The sequence below is a fragment of the Zootermopsis nevadensis genome, unplaced genomic scaffold, assembly GCF_977971745.1.
Source record: "Zootermopsis nevadensis isolate Lab colony 2312 unplaced genomic scaffold, Znev_1.0 Znev_ptg000024l, whole genome shotgun sequence".
Lineage (NCBI taxonomy): Eukaryota > Metazoa > Arthropoda > Insecta > Blattodea > Termopsidae > Zootermopsis > Zootermopsis nevadensis.
In genome coordinates this window covers 18,232,327-18,251,678 of record NW_028259156.1, presented here as the reverse complement: position 1 = coordinate 18,251,678, position 19,352 = coordinate 18,232,327, and the positions used below count along the sequence as shown (strand labels likewise).

At 39.4% G+C, this 19,352-nt stretch overlaps 1 protein-coding gene across 2 annotated transcripts in view; it reads left to right on the top strand.

Moving 5' to 3' along the window:
- Positions 1–57: 57 nt before the first annotated feature.
- LOC110838100 (uncharacterized) overlaps positions 58–19,352 on the top strand; it is a 64,797-nt gene continuing 45,502 nt past the window's right edge. Inside the window, exons 1-2 of one of the 2 annotated variants that reach the window (XM_087355223.1) lie at positions 58–349; positions 6,812–7,190. In XM_087355223.1, coding sequence (XP_087211349.1) covers positions 7,076–7,190 — 115 coding nt within the window. In that variant the 5' untranslated portion in view covers positions 58–349; positions 6,812–7,075. Of the gene's footprint in view, positions 350–3,008; positions 3,085–6,811; positions 7,191–19,352 lie in introns of those variants that run through there. The other variant, XM_022080963.2, reaches the window with a different exon arrangement.

Below are 19,352 nucleotides of genomic sequence, written 5' to 3'. Positions count from 1 at the left end.
ATTCATGCAAGCGGCAAATTTAAAAGTGAAACCTCAAGGCAGTGGTGCCCAACCTCTTTGTGCCTACGGGCACATTTGAGAGTTTATACAATCGTGGCGGGCACCAACCAATTAACAAAGCCAAATTTTCTTTTCTCTGGACAAATAAGATTTGGACACCAAATAATACGCAAAACAACACGACGTTTAATGATACAAGAAACCACGCGATCAAAAATACGTACTTTTATAAGTACAATTATTATTACTCAAGTGCGATGTTTGGCACTGCATTTCATCGGCCAGTTTTTCAAAGTTGTGAGTGTAGGATGATGTTGCTGCTCGCAAACAATCGTCAAGATGGACATTAGTAAGTATAGATCTGTGCTTTGATTTTATAATGTTCATGGTTGAACGGCCTTCATTATTCAGTATAACCTCTTTCCGTATCAACGCGGGCACCCAAAAAAGCCTTGGCGGGGCGCCCGCGGGCACCGCGTTGGGGATCACTGCCTCAAGGCAATATAACCTTTGTATTCCACGCCATGCTTTCTTGTATAATTATTTTTGCACTAATACTGTAATTGACTTAAATTACTGTAATAACTGTGTAATTTATATCTGTAATAGAAACAAGTATTGTATTTGTGCTACGACCTGTTCTACATCCTTGACTTAGGCCTATGAAGGATGTATGGAATTTAAATAAATTCTATTCTATTCTAACAAGTTCAATAAAATCATCATCATCATCATCATCCAGCAGTCAAAAAGTTAGGCTACTTGTTCAACAGATCTGGCCACAATCATCCTGTTTAAATGTAATCTTTGGTTTCTGAATCCACATTTTTTATACATTTTTAATAGTCTGGCAAGTTTAGTTCTTTGCATTCTATCAACATGTTGAACCAAATTGATTTTATACTTCAAAATTTTGCCTAATGCAGATTCTGTTATTAGTTTTGCAGGTAAGCTGCAAAATGAATAGTATTTTCATATTATTCCGGATTCACTAACTCATAAAGTAAGGATCTTGAGACTTTGGGTCTGTAAGTGACCAACTCCAACCGCAATACCCAGGCCATGAACTTGCCACCGATATTAAAGGGGAAATATTTTTTTTAGCCAACATCAGATTTATATAAAGGAATACCAAAAATGTCTTAAAATATTTTTCATGTAAAACCAGAAGATGTGTAATTCCCCTCTTTCCTATATCAGGCCTAGGGGTAAAAACTTTTATTCATCTAAACCCATGCATATCAGTTATATTTCTAAACTTTACATGGCTTTGAGCCATTCTGCATGACTGAGTCAATCAAGTAAATACTGCACAAATTATAGGAACCATTAACAAATTAAAGTGCCAATATATTATGGGGATGTTTGAAGGTACACTTTGTGGAAGAAGTTCACTCAATGTCATTAGCCAGTTTTAAAATTTTGCTTTTCCACAAAGATTTGTGGTCAATGAAGCTAGGTTATGTTATTGTCAATGTTGTAACCTGCATGGTTAATGAGGTATTGAAAGAAGTTTCCATGTTACTGAAAAGTGGCTTGTAGGGGATGAGGTGACAATGGATAATAACCAGGAAATTTACATTAATCTTACACCAACATACTGTTAGGATATTGTACTGCAAGTTATGACAGCAAGTAGGATGAAGGAAATACAAATTAGGGTGGTTTACATTAGAAAATAATCTCACTGACACATATCATAAGTGGTTGTGATTCCAAATAAATACAGTTAAGAAGGAGGACAAAATTTATTAAGAAATAGGATATAGTGTACTGATAAAAATAGATCAAAATTGTGACATACTGGTGCCAGTCTATGAACTGAATATTTTTACCTGTAACAAATTCCTGAAGACCTTATAGAATACTATCAGTGGTGTCTGAGTTTCATGAATGTTAAGTTGCTCTTTTTTCCATTATATAAACCACTACCCCATAAATGTGAGCCAGCATGGCTGAGTCAGTATAGTGACTAGCTATGGGCTGGGCTATCGGGGCTCAATCCCTGACAGAGGTAGAGGATTATCTTCCAGCCTCTTCATCCATACTGCCTCTGGGGCCCATCCAATGAGTACTGGGGTCCTTTCCTGGGGGTAAAGCATGCTGCTGACAACACACCCCCTTCTAGTGTTGAGGTCAAAAATGAGTAGGAGCTACACCTCCTCTCCACTAAGTGCCAACATTGGCATGTAACAGGATGGCTTTTGACCCATAAACAATCATATTAGCACCTCATGCACTTTCACTGTAGCCAGTTACAGGTTTAACTGAGAGTTCCCTTTCTTTACCCATTTATTTGAATATTGTCTTGTGTTTATGGATGACTGATACTGAATAACTCGTCTGTTGTTTCGTATGGATGTGAAACATGGTCTCTTATTCACAGGGAGGAACATAGACTGAAGTTGTTTCAGAATAGGGTAATAAGGAGGATATTTTGGCCTAGGAGAGAAGAGGATGGGATACGGAGAAACCTGCATAATGATGAGCAATTAAGTCAAGAAGAATGAGGTGGTCTGGGTATGTGGGCACATGAATGGGTCAAGAGGTGAGCACTGGGTATTGGCCGGGAAACCTGAAAGGAAGAGACCGCAGGGGAGACCTAGAGGTGGATGGGAGGATAATATCAAGCATAATCTATGGGAATTAGGAGTTGAAGGCAATTGAATTTGGTGGCCCAGGGCAGGGACCAGTGGAGAGCTTTGGTTAATTCGGTGATGAACTTGGGGTTTCCTAAGTTATCTAGTTAGATACCGAATAACCTCAGTACTTGGTGCAGTATTATGTAACACCTCTTCGTTCAGGCGCAGTATATCTTTCACTGTTGAACATATATTATGGTCACAGATGTGAAACGTAGAGTAAATTCGATATACAATATTCCGTGGAACTTATCGAACATACTATCGATTATTGACTTATTCGATTTCCGAGACGTCAATCAGAATGAAGTTCAACACAGTGGCGACATCAACCGAAAGTATCCTAACTGTGTGGATGCAGTTTTCTAAGTTTAGAGTAAGAAAGAAAGAAATGTGGTGGTGACTATCTTATCAGTGACTCACAAAATGGAATTCTCATATGGTATGTACATGTGTTACACAGACACATATTACACATACAAACATTCATGGTAACAAATGTTTCACTTTATTCTAGAATATAAAATCATATAGATGGATATGGTGTCTTATTTATATTGTTGTTATTGGAAGTATTATTCAAATATCTTAACAGTGTGGTGTGATTGTAGCAGGGATCTAATAATATTTCATCTCAGCATGAACTCTTTTCTATAATGGGATTGGCCACTGATTTACGTATGAAGCCAGACAAGACGTAAGAATATTTGATATATTTTTTACATTTACCATTCGATTGTAAAAAACGAATATAGATTGTTTTATTTTCGATATTGACGAAACTATCGACTAAAGTAAGAGATAAAGATGACTGTCTTCTGAAATGTTGCGCCGTGGGTTTTCGTAGAAGTTTACCGACGTTTCAGATATGCTTGCTGCCTCTATCATCAGGGCCCGTCTTCATACTCGCCGCCTTGAAAACTTGAAATCTCATAAATAACAGCTCTTGTAATATATAACAGACAACATCGTACTTTTAAACGTGAAGATGTCTTTAAGAGTAGTTTAATTAATGCATTCTATAACAGTGCGCTGTGCAAATGGCAAAGACACAATTACGCATGCGCTGGTTTTCAGCGGGAATAAGGCTGGACGAAAGTAACGAAATGTCAACAGTTGCGCTCGTCTTCTTGTCGAACGAACATGTGGCAGTTTCAGCCGCTATTTCTTTACACCGACTCTGAAATAATATCACAAGTGATTTTTATGATGTTTCATTGCGTGTCTTTATCGGTGGGTCTGTGAATGGAGTTATGTTAATTACATCAGAAAATTTCTTATTTCGAAGAGGTATGTACTCATACAACCTGCTATCAACAATACGAAGTTTAATATAATATATGCAACTATAAGAATCTGTAAAAAGATCCGAAACGGGAAGATCATTTGAATGCTGAAATATTTCTTTTACAATGTATCACAATATTCCATAACGAGAAATTACTTTTACGCCAGTAGACGAAGACATAAATTTATTAACTTATTTTTCAAAAATTATGTATTTTTTTTTTAGAAAGCCGAGTATGTCTCTGCCCTTAATTAAGCGACAATAATCAAGGATGCCTACTGTACAAATGATGTCGAAAGTTAAGTCTACACTTTCCATGCATTTCTTTAACTGAGTCTATAGGTGTACTTACAGAATTTTCTGCAGTTATTGTTTGCATTTGTGACACACATAATTATAACACAGTTACGAAGTAGAAAGCTACAATATTCAAAATACAGTTGTATATTTTGTTATCACCAAATTATAGAAGAACCAGAATATTTGATTTAGTAGTATTACAGTCGACATATTGTACTTTTTGCGTGTGTGTTTTATAACATTTTGTTACTTAAGTTTACTTACGTAACATTTCTCTTTTGTTTCTTTCATTCGTGTTCTTTATTTATTTCGGAGATCCCGCTTTCAGATCTCGGTCCACACACCTGCTATCCTGAGATTTTTTAGTCATTTTCCTCTCAATCTCATACGGAAATTACTGGGCAGTACTTTAGGCAATGACAGCTTCCTTCCATGCTCTTTGTATTTTAATTGTCATTAATCTTAATAGCATTCGACGTTATATAGACAGAGCTACTCACAGCGCCCTTAAATAAATCCAAGTAAGCGTTGTGAAAAATGAATTTTAGTTCTCTGTGAACCTGTGGGAAGGTCGTGTCATGTGTAATTGTACGTACTTACTGGTGTGTGTTATCATATTCTACATGCATCTTATATTATTATGTAGACGTGTGTCTTTTCCGTACTGATTCATGTGACTGGCCTCGCCTTTAGGGCTGTGAGATGGGCGCAGTATTAAAATAATATTTTTCAATTTCATATGAACGTAGAGTTAAGGTATTTAACTCAAAATTTTTAAAATCTAAAGGTGGATCCGCTTAATGAACCATCGGTTTCCGGAAGAGGCGGGGAATTTTATGACTGATGAGAGACTGTTAGCTTCTCAGGAAGGACCCTTCTCATCGTACATGCATAGGTAGTCCCTATGTATACACACATATACCGGTATAAAGTACATACAGGTTTAATTTAAAATTTAAAATTAGTCTACTAAATTCGACAGGATGACGTCTATAAATAGACCTTACTTGGCTTTTTGAAGCCGAAGCTTGTCTAAGTAATATTTCAGAATTTATTTTGTACCGGGAAGAAAATAGTACTTCGCCATTACAAAGATCAACTGCTTAATGCTGTTTGAGGAAGCAGTTGTTGTTTATTACGAGAATCATACGAAACCCATAATTGCAATCTGTGGGGAAAATGCAGTTATTTGATATAAAGCACGTGGTATATAAAGTTACTACTGGACTTTGAAGTGTTAAAATCACAGATTTATGTTAATGTTAGAGAAAAGGTATAGGCCTAATGATAACTGAAAGACGTTGTTGCTCGTAGTTTTAAGCGGCAGCGATAAGAACAGATAAAAATTATCGAGCTCTGTAATGATTAATGAGGCGAAAATCGATATTGCAGGAAGTTTTGTTCGGGAGTTTATACGATACGGACAGAAACTGGCGCAATCCCGGGTACTCTCATAAGACTCAGGAATGGAAACGAGATCGAGTTAGCTACCGACTGAATTAGAGGAGAGAATTATAGGAATGGAAAGAATGAGAGCTGTTGCTTTCTTGTTATTTGCTGTAGTAAAAGCCGTCTAAAACGGAATCTGGATTAAATAAACACCTTTATTTACCGGAAATGTTTGTGGTCTATAATACACAAATGAAAACCAATCTCCTTGAATTTACACTTTTGTTGCACTAATTTCCAGTCTTGTACACTCGGACACACACGCATGAAATTGAAGATTTTACTGTACAAACGTCTAAGTTTTTCCTCGGTACGTGATTTTCCCCGGGGAGTAACCATATGAGAATGTTACCAATAAACGTGAGCAAACAACCCGGTTGTTTACGTTGGGCTCGACAGGAATAACAGACGTCCTGTAGTTAGGGCCAGTCCAGCATAAATTGTTTGACAGCCCGCTCCAGTGGCTGAAGAGAATGTCAGAGTGCAGTCACACGAAAGGCCCAGAGTTTTGTTCTAGCGTGTAATGTTTGTCATGAAAAGTCCTTCTTAGTTTGAAACCAAGCACTGGATTAATCTGGAAAACCGTGAAAACGAAAAGCGAAGATGTAGGAAACGTCGGTATCTACCTGCAAGTCCACAGCCCAGAAGACCGATATCGACATTTTCATCGCCACGAGAAAAGAATCTGAAACAGAAATAATGTTTAATGAATCTATGTAGGCGTTATTTATGCTCAAATGTGCTTATAATTAAATCATCATTCAGAGGTCTTGTCTGTTTGTCTGGAACTACTGAACTGCAAAATTTGTTACTAGCTCCCTCCACTAAGATTTAGGTCAGCAACGTCAAATCTGAGTTAAAAATCGACGTTTCGAAAATCTACTCTGTCTCCATCATCAGAATCGAAGTCGTCATGATGGAAAAAATGTCTCCGAAATTTTGGGTTTTATCACAATTTTTAAGCATGTGATGACCCGCGAGCTGTTTTGTACATTAATTCGTCACGCAGTCTTTACACAAATGAATAATACTTTTAACGTGTAATAAGTAAAATTTCCCTGGAGGCAGATACGCCTCCCTTTAATTGTCAGGTGGGAAATGCAATGAGCGACGACGCCTTTTTTCGTTACAGGTTGGCGTTTGAGGGCGGGCGAGTCCTTGAGCAGAGTCCGTGGAGGAGGGACTGTGGCCCTCTGGTTTTGAGTTCAATACCACATTCAGTAGATCTGTTGGGTAGCAAGAACAGGACTGACGTCTGGTGACGTCAGTGAGTGAAGTGAGTGCCAGGACGAAGACGCATTCCTGTGTGTCTGCAGGCAGGCAGTGAGGAAACTGGACAGGTACCTGGTGGTCTGCAGTTAAGCCCTAAGGGACACCCACCAGCTGTGTCATCGCCATGACCCGCTTTGAGACTCCGAGTCAGGTCGTGCTTCTGTTCGTCGGCGCAGCGGGTGTCAGTGTCATCCTCATCGCGTTGCTCAATGTGGAGGCGAAGAACAGGAAGATTAAAGGTAGGAGACCTTCAATAACGGCGCACTATTTTGAACTTCAGATAGGCACACACAGGTAAATGCTGTGACTGTAGCCCATTGTAAAAGCCACGATTCAAATCCTTACCCTTCATGACAACCTTGCAATCTCATTCGACAATATAATATTTCTAGAACTGAAACAGCGGTGTTAAATAACATAAAAATAAAACTTTAATCTCTCTATGCATTAATAGTAAACCCACCTTGAAGTATACCAAGGCAGTATCGTTCCAAATACTCAGAATTAGTGATCGCTTTTCTGTCTTTTTCGACACCGTGTAGTCTTTGTAGTTGAAACAGCTTCGTTACATAATTTAATAATAAAATCGCTGTCTCTGTCTGGGTAAATGATGAAATTATACCAAAAAATAAACCGAAACAATTGACTTCCTAATCATTAGAACAATCCATTCGCTATTCATTGTTACCTTTCTATCTCATGTGACGCTACGGCCCTATAACTTGTTCAGCTGGAGCAGCATCATAACGCAAGAACTCGGAACTTAAAAATATTTAAATAGGCCGGTATTTGAATATAGAATATAAACGACATGGAACATATGTACATCTCACATTTTTGACAGATTTTCGTGTGGTAATGTTAAACAATTAACGCCTCTGGAATTAATTCCAATGTTGTCGATAGAGGACACTAGTCAGGAGTGTCCCGCTCGTATCCTGTACTTCGGAATCTTCACATATTCTGGCCGTTTTGAGGGTCTTGAGAGAAATTTCCGCCAGTCGCTGTTTAGACAAGAACTGACCTCGCCTTCTTTCTACTAGGAGTGGACGCCGGGACATGAGATTGACTCTCTTAGTTATCAGACGTGGCGGGCGAACTGTCGGCAGCATCTAGCCCCGATATTCCTCTCTACCTGGGCACAGACGGTAGGCGATAGAGGGAAACTGCGCGAGATGCGTGTTTTCTCCGTCTTCAGGGAAGAGGAACATCGGTAAAAAAGAAAAAAACACGCTCGCAAAAGAAAATCAAATTTTAAATGACTTTTCTCGTGCACAAGTAACTGCGATTCACATTACGCGGCTTATAAACGTAGCTACACATTTCCTTTCAATACGGTGGTCTAGCGGTTAGAACGCTGGCCTTGTAATCCTGGGGTCTCGGGTTCGATTCCCGGCGGTGCCCGAATTTATAACTTGTGTTGGGCAAGGCCGTGGTCTAGGCAACACGGAGTTTTCCTCCGGGGGCTTCTTCCCCGGTTTCTCCGTGGCATCCCAACAATTACTCCATTCACACACAGAAGAAGGCAATGGCAAACCACTTCTGGATCATCTGCCAAGAACGTATATGAACAGGTCCCAGTCCGAGAAAAGGATGGAAGGATCCTGTTCATATGGACCTGTCGTCAGACAGAACACTACAAAAAAAAAAAAGGCAGTTAAGAGTCGATCGTCCCTCTACATTGCTGGTCCATGTGATCTTTCTGTCACGTTGATTCCAATGATAAATAGAGTAGTTCTTTTTACCTTTTGTGTTTATGTGTCTGTTTAATCACGGACTTACTAGGCTGAAATAGGATTAGCAGTTCAAATTAAAACATAATTATTGCTTTCTGTTTGATTCAAGGAGTTATATTTCCATAAACGAAAGGAGACTTTCTTATGGCTGAAAACGCATTTAGGTCACAGATAATAATAGGAATTTAGTTGTAGTTCAGTCTTCCGATATGCCTGTCCCCAACGACCAATCGTATAAATCAAGATATTGATATTTTATTTAAATTACCGAACTCGATAAGATCAATAGCTGTCAGGCCCATATAAAATATTCCTTAAGTGGCTCATATTTAATTAGAATAGAAAAAAAAGAGAAAAAGGTTTTATGACTGCGTGACTTTCTCTGCAGTGATGGATTTTTATTTATAACAAATTAATTTCACTTGAAAAATATAAAATAATGCCTTTTTCAAAATACGAGGCTCGTCCACAAAGTAAGTTTCCCTGGGGCCGTTTACAGAAACAAAACACAATTTCATGGAAATATTTATTGCAACAGATACAGCAAGTGTCCAGCTATTTTTCAACATATTCGTCATCGGAATTGAGACATTTGTCATACCGTGGGACCAACTTTTGAATACCTGTGTCGTAGAAGTCTGCCGCCTGGGATTGGAACCACTGTGTGACAACCATCTCCGCCTCTCTGTCATTCTCAAAACGCTGACGCTGACCGGACAGGAATTTCTTGAGGTGTAGGAAAATATGGAAATCACTGGGAGCGAGGTCCGGGCTGTAGGGTGAATGATTAAACACCTCCCAGCTGAACTCCTGCAGGAGACTTGCTGTCCGTCGAGCCGTGTGCGGCCTAGCGTTATCACTGACCGCACTTCACAGTCGGCGGGAGCTGGAATAAGAACCTCCATCTTCAACAGCTGCAACGATGCTACTGTGAGAACGCGGGAAGTACCGTTAGTGCATGCGCCATGCTACGTCATTGCTCTATCACGTACGCACAGTCGCTTCGCGCAATATAAGGTTTGCTAGCTGTGGGACGAGTGGGAAACTTACTTTGTGGACGCGCCTCGTATGTTTGTTAGGTTTTAATTTTGTTACTCATTTCTGTCTGCCCACCATAATTTACCGCTCACGTTATTGGTAGGTCCCTACCCGTCTGCCTCTGAGGCCGGACTCTACCTGGTCCCAGAGTCTGATGTGTATAGTGGCTGAACAGTAATTGTATGGATTGTCATTTGCTCCACTGAGAAGAGGCTGAAATCTGATTACCCATGCAGGTTCAGCTTTGTACGGTGTAGCCCGTTACTTAATGAACTTGATTCAAGCTATCCGAGAGACTAGCAGTGTCTGCTTAAGCTTATTCGATTATCTGGAGCTTCCGATCACCAATCGAGTATTAGCAGAGAGAGTGCGTACTGCAGCTCAGCAGTGGTATATTCCTTTCGCGTTAAACTAGACCCAATAAAGGTGAGATTTCAGGTTCTTACGGCGCCGAGTAAGAAGATCGCTGTCATCTGGGATGTTGCGCCGTGTAGTCTGGTAGAATTCTACCGACGTTTTAACAGATGCTTGCTACCTCCATCTTCTCCTTGATGACGGAGGCAGCAAATACGTCTGAAACGTCGTTAAACTTCTACCATACTACATTGCGCAACATCCCTGAAGACAGTGATCTTCAATCATCGTATTATCCGACGTTTCAGTTATGATATTAAATTGTAAACTTCTTAATTACTTGTGAGATTTGAGGTTTTCACGGCGGTAACGATGATGATTTTCTAGGTTTTGATGCCTTGTAGATTTATTGGTAGAAATATTAGCATCTCAGGACGCGTCCATTACATCATCATATTCTTTCTTAATTAGTAATTAATTAGATTGAACATGAAAAATCTCTGACAGATCTTTTACAGGTGGTTTTAATCGCGGAATACGAGCTCTTTGACAACCGAGTACAACAAGTATCCTGTGTAATGCGGGGCGAATTCATCCTCTGTAATAATTATGCTGTTGTGTTGCATTGCTAAGTTTTAAATAATTGAAGTTCAGATCGCGTTACACAAATGAACGGACAGCAGGTCAATCCATGAACTTTCGGCATTGGATTTCAGTTAGTAACAGAGAAGCGGGATAAAATCGTTCAGAAACGTCATTTTAAAAGGGAACGAGAACAATGTTCTTCCAGGAAATAATCCGTATGAGTGAACAGTTTTATTCTGAGGCAGGATGGGGAAATTTTGGAATAACGGTAGGCCTGAGGGACTATTGAGACACTGTCTGTAATTCTGAAATTGTTAAATGACTGTCTATCAGTTATCTGAGTTACTGCACGTATTTATTGATATTAAATAGCAAAATTAAAATATATGTTAATAACAATTTGTGCGATGTATCATCAAATCTGACAGATGTTCTCAAAGTGTTAAAAAAAATGAACTAATCTGAATCTGGAGTCGGTTTTACTTGACTTTTACATACACAATTGCACTTGTTCTAAATTGGAATAGAACCCTGACTCCCGAAATAAGAGGTTTCATAGAAATTTAACGGATAGTGTCGGAGATGAAACGTGTGGAGTGACAAACGACATTTCAACTACGCATTAACATTTATGTCTTTTTGAAAAAACCACTAGATCCAGACAACGGATTGTCAGTTAGTCAGGATTGCGCGTTTAAATTCTGCTAAACCCCTCTGATCATTTTCGGAGAAGAACGTCGCGAGTCTCCTTTGGGATGAAGGTGTTAAAAAAGCAATGGAGTAGGGATGAAACGGCATCACTAGAGGCGACCAGGTCAAGCGCATCGCAAATGCTACATCAGATGTTTCGCTCTTGCGAAATTAAAAGCGATTCACGCACACAACAGCAGCGTTCTTCAGCGTCTGTCCCTCGATACAGTACAGAATCACCGAGACGCTTAGGGCGGTAGGCAGCGACCTTATGTAAAGCCAGTCTGACGGAGGTGAAGGTCGAAGGTTGGGGTGTTATGAATTGTTCATAAGGAAGGAGCGAGGTGGACTATTCTGTCGTACGTCTGGGTTTCAGTAGGGGCCATATTAGCCAGACACTGACCATAATTAATTAATTTGCTTGGCGTCTAATGTAGAATGCTAGTACAAGGTTTAACAAAAATCCGTTCTTTCGTATCCTGTACACGTGTACGCGATGTCCCATTATCGTGGAAATGGCACACGGAAACATAAAAAAAAAACACCAGCGACTTGCAGTGTGACCTATGAGACAGTGAGTTCCGGTTTGCTTGTCTCTGTTGGCAGGAAGAGGCTCAAACCCTTTACGCCTGGTAAACAAGAGATTACTTCAATCAAGTGTTTCTGCATGCTAAATTAGCGAGGTTTGATACAACTGTCTGGTGAATTTGTAGTCTTCATTTCGCATGATTTCCCCGCATTACAGTAGATCAAAGAGAACTATATGCAATACTATGCACAATGCCCTGCTGATGTGTTTTCTGTTCGAGGTCTCTGATTCAGAGGAGTGTGATTTTGAATCCTGTAACAAGTGTTTTACCCGGGAAGTCAGGTGTCCCTCAATGCATGAACATTTTCACTTTCTGTAATTTCAAGTAGCCTAAATTTCATGGAGAAATTTTCAAAAGTAAGATGAGCGTGTCTAGCTGTTAGAACGCTGATCTTGTAATCCTGGGGTCTCGGGTTCGATTCCCGGCGGTGCCCGAATTTATAACTTGTGTTGGGCAAGGCCGTGGTCTGGGCAACACGGAGTTTTCCTCCGGGGGCTTCCCCGGTTTCTCCGTGGCATCCCAACAATTACTCCATTCACACACAGAAGAAGGCAATGGCAAACCACTTCTGGATCATCTGCCAAGAACGTATATGAACAGGTCCCAGTCCGAGAAAAGGATGGAAGGATCCTGTTCATATGGACCTGTCGTCAGACAGAACACTAAATAAAAAAAAATAAATAAGATGAGCGTACTTCACGTGGAATTAGTTAGTAACACGCTTCATATTCACTGTGTATGCAGTTTTAGATTTCTGTATCGAATTCTCGATATGATATTATGAATTAAATCTAAGGCTGAGTGACTTTTTGGTTGTTTAATGGATCTGTTTAAATTACTATGTTTTCTGAACACAACTGAGAGACAGAAGTTTGTATGTTTATAAGTCAGGAGATGTTCAGGAGCAAATGACGTAGCTTTGTAAGTCTAAAAGACGACAATAAGAAGTTACTATACAAAAGGCCATATTGTTTGAACTTACTTTGGTCCAAAATTCTTTAGACCACAAGTTTAGGATCTGGGTTTGAATTTATTATTTATTCATTTTATTTATTTATTTACTTATTATAAATTTTCATAGTTTTCCTCAGTCCCTCTAAGTAAATGCTAGGACACATTCTTAAAAGGACCTCGACAGCATTCTTTAACTCCCTTTTCAACTAATCATTCATAATCTCTTGACACTGTAGAACGTTTGTAGTTGAAAAGCCTGAATTAATAACGACGATGGAGCAAGTCGTTCTTCAGTCATTATTGAATGTTCGTGGTGCGGGAAACAGCAGGCGCCGTGGTCTTAGTGAGTCTGAAGCCTCCCTCCTTCCTCCATATCTGAGCTAGACAGCGTTTTCATGTCCTACTACAAGATTAGACGAAAATTAATCCCTAGAGTGTAGGAGCATTGATGTCAAAATTTCTATAAGTTAAGTGAAGAAGAACTTCGAATTAAAACACGTCGTCTTTATTTACTTCCAGTTAGAGCGACGTCATTAAAGTCTCTTCTAACAAAGAGCCTTTGTAAGTAGTGTCGATGAAGACTTGTCTCTGTACTGTGGACTAAGCTGGATACTTAAGCGCGTGTGAAGAATGCGACTTAGATTAAGTGAGAAGAACAAGAGGAAATTTTATGGGCATGGGAGCTGTGTGTTAGATAATTTTTAACATTTCATTCGTTATGTTCAATTCTTTTTAAAATCCATGCAGAGAAAATTTAAACAATCCAACTGTCATAAAGACCAAATCTGCAACACAACCGTGATGCAGTTTCTGACAGTAAGTAATTTAAATGTGAATATGCCGTCTCTGAATAGCAGTAACGAAGGACAGAAGTCCGTGATGTTCTGGACAATTGTCTGTTATTAAGTTTAAAGTATGATCTCCCCCTCCCCCGTTTGCTTTACCAAACAATTAGAAACAAAATATACTGATGATGAAGGCAGAAGCTCATCAGATGTCTTCATACTCCACAAATGTTTGTAATGAAGGGATTGAGAACATAATTTAAACTTAGAGGAATGACGTATGTGGGCAGTTCAAGACTTCGTGATTTATGCGGGGCACCAGGTATGAAGTACATGAAGCTGTGATGAGTCCGGTACCAAGTCAAAGAACGTGTTGGCCTCTTTGAAATCAGCAGTTGTATGCTGGAGGTTGATCTTAAGATATGTCTTAGGAAAATGGATTGTGAGAATGGAAGGTGGACGGAAGTGACTCAGGATTGTGTCTATTGGTGGACTTAGTGGGACTGAACAAGAGTGGAAAAATGGAGTACACATGTTTATATACCATTTATTTGTATTCTGTAAGCCACTTTGAAATTAATACTAAGTTATTGCAAACAGAAATCTGTAAATTGTAACCCAAATTACATATTTATTAGAACCACGATTTATACCTGTTTTAGGTATATTTTGTTAATTATTCACAATATTAAAATACGTTTGAAATAAAAGTTACAGATGTTGAATCTAACGCCACTTTCCGAGTTCCTTTATGATAATCTACTTTTAATAATATCTTCAAAGTTTGATTTGATTTTCCATTGATCGATACAAACGAGAACTAAGTTTACAAGAGAACTTTTAGTGAAATAAACCTGTACCAAGTCCTGTCGAAATCCGTACAATATTTTCTAAAATACAAATCATTCTGGTAGATGGAAGGGCATAATCTTCAGTGCACTGCATACAAATTAATGCTGAAGGTCAGTTCTAACCCCAAGCTGGTGTTCTCCCAGGAAGTTGTAAGCGCAGCGCAGAGAATTAATTAACAGGAGCTGAGAGATCTTTCTTCATCAAACTCTGCAGATATGACGGCTAATGAGTGTCAGTGTCAAGTACTCTGTAGGAGACAAGTAGAGTCATGCCTAATGAAGTTTCTAGTTTGTGAATGCCAACCGGCTGCTCTCTGTACAGATACAATAAAGCCACTGAGGATGAACGGATGGAGGGTGGTAAATTTTGGTGCTGTGAGTTTCACCCCTTGAATCCCAATGCTTCGACGATAAACAATTATTCATTTTGTATTTACCAGTTTTATGTGATTCTGACTGTAAACAACGATTATTCTTTAAAACAACATTAACGAGTTGATCTTTGTAATTGTGAAGCATTGTGTTTTCTCTGCGGTACGAACTTGATTATTGTATAATATCTAGACGAGCTTCGGCTTCGAGGGATTACAATGTTGTTTTTCATAGATCATAAATTGTGTGATCAGTTATCACAAAGCGACTCTGCAGGAGATAGGGTAATTTTGGTGCTATGAGTTTTAATGAAATTTCTTTAAAAAAGTATAATGTTTATTAGAAAATGAACTAGAGTAATTAATTACATTCAATTTTAAGCCCTCAATTGGAGACAACATGTGGACAGAATATAGGATAGATGTCAGGGTCTAAGAGGGATAAATTTTAGGGGGGAAATTAGGATACTGTATAGTGTAAAACGTCGCCATATATAAAAAGTCACAGTATTGTTTAGCAGGTCTGCATATGGGTCTTTTTTAGGGAGAGTAAAGGAGAGTGCCGATCTTGGAAGATACTTGTATGGGAGATCAAGAATGAGATGTGATGATGACTTTAAGATCAATATTAAGGAAACAGGTTGTTAGTGGAACTGGTTCAGGATCTTGTTAAATGTCTGATTTTGGTATCACTCGTGTTGAGCCTTCGAATTCAAGTACCACAAAGTTAGACTGTCTGTTGCGTGCTTCACGGAAATGATTAAGTATTTGTCGATATTGGTCTTGTGGGTTGTAGTGACATGCGAAATTGTAGGCAGATGCAATTTCGAAGGCTTCGCAGCCGTGAAAATCTTAAATGTCCCGATTTTCTTACTCCCAAATTGCAGCCTTTGTGTTCTGATGAAGACACATGAATGTGCAGCCCTGATCTGGGTGCTTACACCGCGGTGGCGCTCTCTTCATTATTGACTGTTACTTATATTCGAGAGTCAGAGTCGTTACCATGACGACCCCTTGTGTTGCAGAGCTCAAGCATCAATTAGCACGAGCAGCGTCCATGTACGAGTAACATCCTCAAGAAGTCTTCACCTGAGGCTCATATGAATTTATTGTTCACTGGTGTGACGTGTGAACAAATCTACTGGTAGTAGAACAATGTATTTTATAAGCTACATTTTCATTGGTTGAAAAGTGACGGTAAAGAAACAGTGTGCATTTTTACGCCTACGTGTGTGTGTGTGTTCCTATTATTATTATTATTATTATTTAGTGTTCTGTCTGACGACAGGTCCATATGAACAGGATCCTTCCATCCTTTTCTCGGACTGGGACCTGTTCATATACGTTCTTGGCAGATGATCCAGAAGTGGTTTGCCATTGCCTTCTTCTGTGTGTGAATGGAGTAATTGTTGGGATGCCACGGAGAAACCGGGGAAGCCCCCGGAGGAAAACTCCGTGTTGCCTAGACCACGGCCTTGCCCAACACAAGTTATAAATTCGGGCACAGCCGGGAATCGAACCCGAGACCCCCCAGGATTACAAGGCCAGCCATTTCTGTCCAATTCGTTGTAGCGTTGTCATTACGGTTACTCACTCGAAGTCGCGGTCATGTGGTCGGTTGGCACTCCTTTATGTTTAGGAGGTCAGGGGAACAAACATAGAGCCATAGGCCAGTTAAGGTAACTGAGATTTGTCGTGGGTGCTGTTAGTTCCTCCTAGTTAGTTAGTACGATTGCTGAAATCTCACAGTCTATTTTATTTAAATTATCAGATGTCAGAGATCACATACTAGCGAGTTAGAAAGCATACGTCATGACAACAGTTTTTGAAGATTCTAAAAATACTTAATTATATTTTCGTCAAGCGAACCGTAAAGTTTCGAGATCACTGGTTTAAATAAATCTCATTAAATTGTCATTATAACTGTGTTGTTGTAGAGGATATCGCATGGTATTTTCGCTTTAAAAATTTTTATAATCGAGTAAAGGATCTGGGAGTTATTACCTTGTAGAAATAAACACGGCGCTGCTGTACGGTCGTTACGCCTGTGGAATGCTGTAATTTTTGTTGCTCGCTGAGGCGTGAGGCGACGCGACGCTCTTCTGTTTCCTGCCCACGTCCCGCACCATCCGGAGCTTCTGCTAGTGACAAGTAACGCCTGACAGTCGATTAATCGTCTAAAGTTCGATTACACGGAAATGTGGTGTTTGAATTACAGAATTAGGCCTATCAGTCTTAAGACAGACATTCAGTAAGGGTTTACAAAACTCTTTCATGTAGAGCCAGAGGTTAGAGTAGGAAAATGTTAAAAACAATTTGCCTTTTTGTGGACTCGTAGGAAAGGTTACTTGACTGCTCTAATTGATTTTCTAAACAAAGTAATTTACTTTCGTTGTGGCACGTATAACCCCTAACTTGCAGACTACGCTGCATGACAGGACCGAGGTTCGATCTCAGGACCTCAAAAATTCAAAGCTGGTGTGTTAATCCAGTGGTCCCCAACGCGGTGCCCGCGGGCGACATGAAGCCCGCCAAGGCTTTTTTTGGGTGCCCGCGTTGATACGGAAAGAGGTTATACTGAATAATGAAGGCCGTTCAACCATGAACATTATAAAATCAAAGCACAGATCTCGACTTACTAATGCCCATCTTGACGATTGTTTGCGAGCAGCTACATCATCCTACACTCCCAAATTTGAAAAACTGGCCGATGAAATGCAGTGCCAAACATCACACTTGAGTAATAATAATTGTACTTATAAAACTACGTATTTTTGATCGCGTGGTTTCTTGTATCATTAAACGTCGTGTTGTTTTGCGTATTATTTGGTGTCCAAATCTTATTTGTCCAGAGAAAAGAAAATTTGGCTTTGTTAATTGGTTGGTGCCCGCAATTATCTCATAAACTCTCAAATGTGCCCGTGGGCACAAAAAGGTTGGGGACCACTTTGTTAATCGAACTATAATCGCAAAAATAATGAAAACTGCCTCTTACTTTCCTATTTGTTGTTATATCTGTTTATCTATGCTTTAAATTTGTCGAACTGCCTTGTTGTAATCTAAAAAAATTGAGGTGATATTCGTAAATAACCCATAAAATATAATAGTAATAATAATAAAGAATTAACTCATACATTTATTAACGAGAGAAATACTCAGATTTCTAAAAGCATTACACAGCCTTTATTTATCTGCAATGGCGTGTGATATTGTGAATGGGCGAGTCGGTGTTTCTTGTATAAACAAGCTGGAATAATGGTGGAAGTGTTATTGATATTTTAGCCCTACTGGACACTGACCTATCTGGAATTTAATTAGCAAAGTGGAATAGAAGGGACAACTCTTATGCGTTTCTCCCAATGGCCAGTGTTAAAGCGAAGGAGCGCCCCATGTAAAATACTTGAACCTAAGAGAAGCATGTGACAGGAAGTGAGAGAAAATTACATAACGAGGAACTTTATAATTTGTGTGCTTCTCAGCTGATCAAAACGAGGAGAGTTGTATGTTTGGGGCTTGTAGCATGCATGAGGTCATCACGACATCATCTCAACTGATGAATTTTGTTTTGTTTTGTTTTTATCTCTTCATTGGTGCTGATTGGTCGTCAAATAAGTCTGGATTTGTTTCAATGCTTTATGTACCCATCATTCAGCATCATTTCACATGATACGACGCTGTGTAAGTTATAATTCAAATGACAACGTCAGTAAGATACAAACAACCAAACAATCACCCAGTCTTCTCTTTTGAGCTCTCAATTCATTTACATATTAACTACCACAATAGTTAGTGGCGACGAAATTCATTCGGTCCTAAACAGATTAAGTTCAAAAAGCTATAATTGACAGTCTTAATTTGGAAAAAGGCGAACGAACTGCCTCATCCACACGCTCACATACAGAAAATATCAATTTTGTTGATGTCTCTTTGATAACTCAGTTTCTCTCGTCTGAAGGGTAAAGTAAAGTTGTCCCACTATGCACCATGTAGGCGCTTGGGGGGGAGAGGTAGTATAGCTCCTACTCATTCTTGGTCGTCTGAATGGTATATTTTATAAATCCTGTAGACTGTTTATGTATTGAGGATATCCGTCTTCTGGGTTATTGCGCTGTGTAGTCTGGTCGATGTTAACCAACGTTTCAGAGGTCATACTGCCTCCGTCATCAGGGCGATGAATATGCCAATAGGGTGTGAGGAGCTGGATTTATAGGTCGGGAAGTGAAAGGTGTAGCCTGCCCCGAGCCAATGGGAGCAGGTATGGGAGTGGACCAATGGTAGCACGTGGGCGAGACTACACAACGCAATAACCCAGAAGACGGATATCTTCATACTCACCGCTGTGAGAACCTCAAGTCTTACATGTTTATGTATTCCTTATCCTCAAAGATACAGATATCTCAGTAAGTTTCAAGTCTAGTTCAAAGAGGATTAAAGCTAGCCAATTTTG